Here is a 7,956-nt window from a genome sequence, read left to right as displayed (position 1 = left end):
CTAGTGAAAGGCTAAAGTGAAGAGATGAGGTTTTTAACTTTCTTTAGAAAATATTCAGCGAGCTGCTGCCCTGATATCTGTAGGTGGTGTGTTCCAGAGCTTTGAGGCGTAACGGACAAAGGCTGCATCCACAATTTTATTTCAACTGTTGCTGGAAACCTCCAGCAGACCAGCAGCAGGTGATCACAGAGTTAGCGATGTAGCTTTAAGGGATTTGTATATGAAGAGGTAATCAGTCCTGGATGTTACAGGATGTCACTAAAACTAACCAATGTTCTCTCTCCTCTTGGTTCTGCTTAATAGCCGAGCAGCAGCGTTTTGAAAGAGCTGAAGTCTGTCAGTGTTTTTTTTTTTTTTTTTTTTGGAGGCCAGTAAATAATGCGCCACAGTAATCAAGTCGACTTGAAATAAAGCATGAATCACCCTCTCAGCATCTTTATAGTTTTGAAATCGTCGACCTTTAGCGTGTTTCTACGGTGAAACAATGATGTTTTCATCACCTTGTTGACGTAGGACTTGATTTTATTTTTGATGCCAAAATTTACACTGTTTTAACCCCATAAATCAACACATGCCAAAACGGTATCACAGTTTAAATTTGACAAGTGGTTTGCAGACGTTGTGTTCTTGCAGCACACCTTGACAAGCACAGCACCTGTCAGCACCTGTGGTCATGGTCATCTTTCTTAAAAAGCAGTGCCCGATGCAGCTTCCTGACTTTAGTGATGCTTTGAAATGACTAAGGAGGGGTTTATGTTTTTTGTCAGCATTGGTCAAGTGCTCATGCAAACCTCATTTTGGAATTAATGTAATTTAGGCAATCAACAAATTAAATGTAACGATGTACAAGTTTCAGGAGAGCACTTTTGTGTTTTTGTACCACTTTTTGGGGAGAACATATTCTTTTCAGTTGCAACAATCATAATGAAAGCATCCTGTGTCGAAGAGCCAATCGAAACGATGCAACAATTAACAGACACATCACTCACATACATACTTAACCTGGAACAGATGGTTTATTCAGGGCAATCATACAAAAAAACAGCAGTTTTTAATAAGCACTACTTCATCTACCAGTTAGGGAAAAATATATCCATTTACATCTTAAAGTTAATAATCATACAAAGATTTTAAAATAATTATCTAGTTATAAAATCAGTTTCTCTCCAAATGGTAATTACGGTTCTAGAAGTGTAAATCCAATAGAATCGTAAACAGATGCAAACTAGGTCGACTACCTATCCTTGTTGCTTCGGAGATCGGTTGTCAAAGGGTCGTGCTGAATAGTTTGGTGCAACATCAGAGCGAGCAGACCGGCTCTGTTGGTCATAGCAGTCCTAACGTTACGCTCCTGTTCAAAGAGCTCGTCCAACTTGTACCACTGTGAGTGAAGAAAACGAAAAAAACAGAGTAAATAACTGTCACTTCACTCATTGTGGGTCGATGCATTTTCAAGCAGCAGCTATCAACAGAAACTCGAACAGATAAAAATGTAAAGAACAAATATCAAGTTCTGTCCTTCAAAACCAAAGCAAGTCACACAGCTGGACTTACCACTCTGACTCTCTCCAGGTCCACCTCTGCTCTCCTCAGCTTTTCCCAGTTGTAGTGTTTGTTGCATTTCCTCTTGGAGACCCTGCAGTATTCTCCCGTCAACTCAAACACATTCTTCACCAGAGGACAGCCACACACCTCATCCACTGGGACCTGGTCACCACACCAAAGAAAACACCTCCACATTAACACGACCCTACGTTTGCCTTCTTTGGTACTATCAGTGTTGACCGTAGTGGACAGTTTTCAGTGAATCATCGAGATGATACTGCAAGCTTTAGAAATGGTTGAGGGGTTTTCACTGACCTTAGGATCTCTTGAATGTTCTGGACACAAAACTTGGAGCCTCTTACAATATGTTTTGCTTTGGGGATTGTACACATCACAGAAGAGTCTGGTTGCTCTGTGGAGAAAATCCACCGTTAGTTTTAGCAACTGAAACAGGGAGAACTGCTTTGATTGACTTAATTTTTCTTTTTCTCACCCTTCTATTCTTGTAGGGAACATGGAACCAAAGGAGGTCTGACTCTCATACTGCCAAGATAAGCATCAGGGAAAGAAACGTGAGAGACCATATGCTTTGTATGCATTTATCTGAAGCTTAGAAGCAGAAATTAAAAGAAAAATAATAACCAGAACAGAATAAATTAAAGAGTCACCTTTGCGTAACATCTCTCCATATGTCTCAGCGCCACTTTTGGATTGATGGGATGACTACAAGAAACGCAGAAAATCTGCAGGTCTGTGTCCTCACTATCACCTTCATTCACCTGCAAACACAACCGAAGCATTTTATCCAAAAGTGTTACCACGGCTCTTTTTCAGCAGCTTTAAACAAACAAAAGAAAGGCCCTGACGTTCACAAGACCCACAGGGGGCCGTCATGAGGCAGCAGTTAGGATAACATGCAGGCCGCTCACCTCCTCATCCTGCTGAACCGCCTGCTGCTTGGCCTTGGCGATGATGCCTTCCAGTTCATGGAAACGCCGCTCCATCTCTGTGAGGCGCAGTCGAGCATTCTGCTGTTCCCGACGAATGCGCTCCAGGTGCTTCTTACCATGCTCCTCGGCAATGCAGGGACTCTGCTGCCACTGCTGGATACGCTGAGGGAGGATCTCATATATCCGGCTGGGGATCAAAATGCGCACAAATCAATGCGTAGAAATGTTTAAAAAACACTAAGTCCGATCACTGAGTTTGCTCAGAAAGACTGTCCATGGGAAGCTACACTATTGATATTGATAAGAAAGACAAAGAGGCAGAATAATACAGTGAGGCTTGGTGACATTATGAGTTTTCATGTCAGGCTGATAAATTAATGTAGTAATGAAATTCTAATCAAACAGAAAACACACAAGACAATACACAATCAAAAACTGCAGCTTTTCACCAGCACTTAATTCTTCAAGGACTTGGTGAAGAAACAGTCCTGTCATTTTAATAGAAACGGGGTATCATTAGACCATCTCCTTTATAATAAACAAACGTGTTCAATAAGGTTCTAAATATTTTTTTAGATAGTTCTGGGGAAAAAAAAAACTTAGATGAGCTGCAAATAAATCACAGTTCTATTTAAACTCACTTGATGTTGGCTTTGTTTATTCTAAGCAGGCATCCAGAACACAGCATCTATCTTAACTGAAATAAACTAACGCATGAAAGTTAGACTTCTTACTTTGCAGCTAACTTCATGCCACAGTCCTCAGAACAGTATTTGGAGTTTGGCCTTGCTGCCTCCACACAGCTTGGCCCCAGACACTGACGCTGCCCTGTGCTGTCCCGGAGGTCACCCTTCTCACTGTATCTGTTTCTGTCTTTGTGCTTCTGCTTCTGTTTGTGGCGTCGTGACTCTTTCTGGAGAGTTTTAAAAGAAGGGGTTGCAGACCAGTCATAAGTACATGTGATACTACCATCCATACAGCACTTCAAATATCAGCCATCATTTGTATGAGGAAACAAGTCTTACTTTCTTATCGAACTTCTTTTCTCGTCTCTTGACGTGCTTCACCTTCACAGCTTTCTTGCGCATGACGGGACTGAAAATGGGCTCATCGTCGTCATCACTAGCCCATGCCTGAGTGAGAGGAGAACAGACCAATGACTCAAGATATGGTTCCCAAAGGTTTTAGCTGCTGACTGAGTGCATCTAAAATGAGCAACAATATGGTGTCAGATGTTCTGCTACCATGCCGTCAAGTCCTGCTGCCTTGTACTGCCGGTAGAGATCGGCTTCGCTGTCGTAGTCGTCAGAGTACCGCCTCCGTCTGTGGTAAGAATTGTCCCTCCTTTCTTGCAAAGAGAGCTCCTCATCCTTCACACGCAGCATTTTCTGTACAATACAACAAGCAACAGGTTGCACATTTCCATACTAGCCACAAGGGATTGCATGAGCATATCAGAGATCCTGCAGGCCTAATAGCTTAAAGGATCGGAGGGAAAAATAAATAAATAAGTAATCTTTTAAGTTTCTCATTTAATAACTATTGCATGATTTTGACCTGGTAGAGAATGAATGATAGCATTATTACAGAGTAACATTCTAGTAACGGACCATCGCAGGACCTTACATGTGTTGAGTAAATCCACAAAGATAATGTACAACTTTCAAGATTTTCAATGACAAAAAGAAGCGGCAGTGAACTGAAGGTGACAAAATAAAATTTTTTTTGACATTTCGGTGGCACAATCGCATTTGAACACAAAACAGAGATAAAGTGACTCACCCTGGCCCGAACCTCACATTGCCTAAACCTGCACTTCTGTCTGATTTTGTTGGGACCTCCAAACTTCTTCATGTCTTTGCAGAAGTCACACTGAGCACAGTCCTCAGTCCTTCTGCAGGGCTCACATTCCCCACACATTCGGACTGAACGCTTCACCTGAGAAAAAGCAAACAATGGACAATGAGGGCCATCGCATCCAAAGAAACATGCATTGTTCACACTCCACATATTGACCTATTGCTTTAAAATGGGAGGCTGCTGCTGTGACACAAAGCATGTTTTCATTTTAAAATAGTCTCCCAAGTAAACTGTGTGTCACCTTTGTAAATCCTTCTTTGATGCCCTTGACATATTGCAGCAAAATATAAATATTTAGGTCACAAGTACAACTTACTTTAGATCCACGCCGCCTTTCACTCTTATAATCTGGAGTACTCGGGGTGCTGTACTGTTTTTCACTTCTGTCCGGCTCAGCTTCCTTCTCTCTGCTTTTCTTTGACCTATACTTTATTTCCAGTGAGGGGTTTCTATCTGTTGATAGGAAGAACAATGCAACAATGTCTCCTTTGTTCTGATGATTTGTGATATGGCAGTCTAAAAAGCTGTGATAAAAGGTTTGTTTTCATCACCTCTGCATCTCATGCAGTACCATTCTCGGATCGCCTTTGCGGTCTTCTCTGTGATGTTAATGCAGTGTCCATGGAACCATTCATTGCAGTTGTCACAGCCGCTGTCGGTGGCAGAGGCAAATAAAGACAATCATGATTAAGCATTGCTGCGTCCATTTGCAGTAGCAGACTCATTAAAACAACAGCCCTAGCGTTCTGAACTCACATCATGAAGCAGTTGATGTCTGGTTTCCGGCAGATACAGTACAGAGGTGCGTTCTCCCCCTCCATACTGCTGGTCTCTGGACCTGGTGCAGGGTCAATGTCAGACATTTCGCTGTCCTGAAAAGTATCATAGGTGTCACACTCCACATAATAAATGATCACATTAAACTTAATGTCAATGACAACTGATCGCTGTGCTGCAGCAGGACATTTTTCAGAAGACTTTGTGTTGGTTTGGCTTAGCAGTTAGCCACCTAGCATTTCTGTTTGCAGAGTTGCTGCGCTGCCATACACGGTCTGCTGCTCAGTAATCGGGGATTGTTCCCTCCTATGAATTGAATTTCCTTCCCCATGCAAGCTGAATCAGTATCCTATTCTCCAATACACTCAAACAGACCCATTCCTGTCACTATCACAAAAAATTCTACTCTTAACTCCCGCTCCAACCCGGACAAGTAAAAGTGTTAATTACGCTAAAGCATTGTGTCCAACATTTGTGACTAAGCTAAAGCAGTAGATTTCATAACTGACGTTTTTAATTTACACTACGATATCCCATGATGCACAGTTTCAGCGCCTGCTATTTAATGTTACCTAGCTAGCTTGTTGTGTCTAAAAAGGGAAAACAAAATAAAAATAATAATAAATAAAAAACATGAAGTTAACCAGCACCCACAGTAATAGGCAAATACCGAGTAACATAAACAGAAGCTTTGTTTACTAACCTAGCTAACGTTACTGAATGTGCTAAGGATGGCTCACATAGTAATCGGTTAGCATCAGCTAACTTGATGTTTACAGTTTACGTTAGCCAGTCAGTTTATTTTGCTGTATCCAAACACAAAGTTATCAAAACATATTTAAACTGGACGCGACACCATTCGGCATTGACACGACCTAACCCAGCTATATTTAAACGATATAGTGTTAAAGTAAGCTAAGTTAACTTAAGTTGGATCACAGCATGCTCCTGTCGGATGTAAACGAACGGCCTTTCAAAAGGCTCAAATGAATTTACCAATTTTGCCAAATCGTAAACTTTACAGAAATTAAAGCCTTTATTTATAATACTTACCATTATGTGAGGTCTGCGCAGTCTTTGTTCACTCAAATATGGTGAAACGGGAAACGCTGTGCCTGTTAGCTCAACAGCTAGCTAGCATTATTTTAAGGTTTACACGGAAATAACATCGCTCACAAACGGCTAAACTCGTCACCACTCGTACAAATAGCATTGGTCATTGGTCGGTAGTCTTCTTCTCTGGTGACAAATGAAAAAAAAAAATAGTGCATGTCGCCATCTGTTGGAATTATTATAAATTGTGTTTATTGAAAAAAACGCGTATCTTATTCGGGCTCAGAATATGGTACACACACACAATATGACTTGTGTTTTGTGTGCAGACCAATATGCAGAATATCATTGAAATATAAACAATACATAATGATATTGCTTTATTTACAACCATGTTGATTCTTGCTTACATTAGATATGACCTTTATTTACTACTGTACACTAGATGTAGGGTGAAACACATCTGGAAAATACATATTATATAAGAGATAAGATCAAACTTCATTTATCCCACGCCAGGGAAATTAAATACAGACATTCTTGTTCTCATCCTGTTTTTATGCACACACACACACACACACACACACAGAGAGAGAGAGAGAGAGAGAGAGAGAGAGAGAGAGAGAGAGAGAGAGAGAGGCTGTGAAAAAGCCTGTGAGATGCAGTTACACCTCCACTGCTGACTGAAGGATGCATGTAATTAAAGCTGCATGCTGGACCGGCTTCTTCCAGAACTTGTCATGAAAAGTGAGTACAATAAGTTTCTTACAAAACTCTTAACATACACAAAGCAACAAGGAGAGATAAACACAGCGGGCTTTGTGGATCCCTGTACTTTGCAGCAATGAATAACATAAAATATGAAATATGTTGATTAATTAAGGGCTGTGGCTATTGATCCCATTGATCAGATGAGCCAAATTAAAGTTTTTCAGTGTAAATAATTTGGATTTGACTCATTCAGTTTGAAACCATAATATATTATACCCTATTTATATCCATTGTATAACATATAACTGATTACCATATGCCTAAAGGTATTGTTAAACTATAACACATTTAAAATGATAAAATGTGTTTTTCTCTGATTGGTGAGGTAAATACTATCTGAAGACATGAATTTTGAATGAATAGTAAAATCAAGATCTAACATTCTCATACTCTAGCTGTCAGGATATCTGCATGCTGCCTTTCATCTACATTATACATGTTTCCAAAATGGTGATTAATAATAGATTAACTTCTCTGCAATTTCCAAGATGTCCACTCATCACTAACAGCTATGAAACCTCAGCTACAGATCAGACTCTGGGTCTGTGGTATATACAGAGAATGATGAGGTTTAATTTTATATCACAATAAATTATTGTAGTGTGAAATACACATTATATGTTATCTTATGGTGACTTCAAATTACAGTTTTACAGTTTTTAGTCATGGAAATTTCATTTTGGAATTTCCTCTCACCAGGTTCACTATTTTAGTTTCTCTTGTGTGACTTCCCTCGTCCTCTGGTTGGTTGTTGTTTAGTTTTTCAAGACTGAAGCATATGACATATTGGATGCCTCCATGGATGTCAGACTGAATTCTCCAGATGTGAATGAAAAGATGGATGATGGAAATGACGCCAAACCAAAGTTCCATGACTCACAAACCACAGCGTCAAAATCATCCATCATTCCTGACAGCTCCATCGCAGGTCAGACCGGTATGTTTACTGAAGATCAAGTCATGAATTGTCGTTGTTTAGAAAAGATGCACTTTCTTCTCT

At 40.2% G+C, this 7,956-nt stretch overlaps 1 protein-coding gene across 1 annotated transcript; it reads right to left on the bottom strand.

Annotated features, from left to right (window-relative positions):
• Nucleotides 1–363: 363 nt before the first annotated feature.
• Nucleotides 364–6,342, bottom strand: cxxc1b (CXXC finger protein 1b). The gene is made up of 14 exons (XM_076752342.1): nucleotides 6,186–6,342; nucleotides 5,112–5,227; nucleotides 4,907–5,007; nucleotides 4,672–4,808; nucleotides 4,278–4,433; nucleotides 3,740–3,883; nucleotides 3,521–3,628; nucleotides 3,230–3,408; nucleotides 2,475–2,682; nucleotides 2,214–2,324; nucleotides 2,039–2,088; nucleotides 1,861–1,957; nucleotides 1,555–1,707; nucleotides 364–1,381 (listed from the first exon to the last, which is right to left on the bottom strand). The coding sequence occupies exons 1-14, from the start codon at nucleotides 6,186–6,188 to the stop codon at nucleotides 1,235–1,237; spliced, it is 1,710 nt and encodes a 569-aa protein (XP_076608457.1). The 5' UTR covers nucleotides 6,189–6,342; the 3' UTR covers nucleotides 364–1,234.
• Nucleotides 6,343–7,956: the final 1,614 nt, after the last annotated feature.

This window comes from Chaetodon auriga, chromosome 2, assembly GCF_051107435.1.
Source record: "Chaetodon auriga isolate fChaAug3 chromosome 2, fChaAug3.hap1, whole genome shotgun sequence".
NCBI classification, from domain to species: Eukaryota; Metazoa; Chordata; class Actinopteri; order Chaetodontiformes; family Chaetodontidae; genus Chaetodon; species Chaetodon auriga.
Note: the sequence above shows the minus strand (reverse complement) of the source record. Positions and strands in the feature narration are given on the sequence as shown.

Coding starts and splice junctions, on each gene's coding strand:
- cxxc1b (XM_076752342.1), bottom strand. Junction 5,008..5,111: donor GACATCAACTGCTTCATGAT/GTGAGTTCAGAA, acceptor TGCCACCGACAG/CGGCTGTGACAACTGCAATG. Junction 2,683..3,229: donor GGCATGAAGTTAGCTGCAAA/GTAAGAAGTCTA, acceptor TTTGATCCCCAG/CCGGATATATGAGATCCTCC.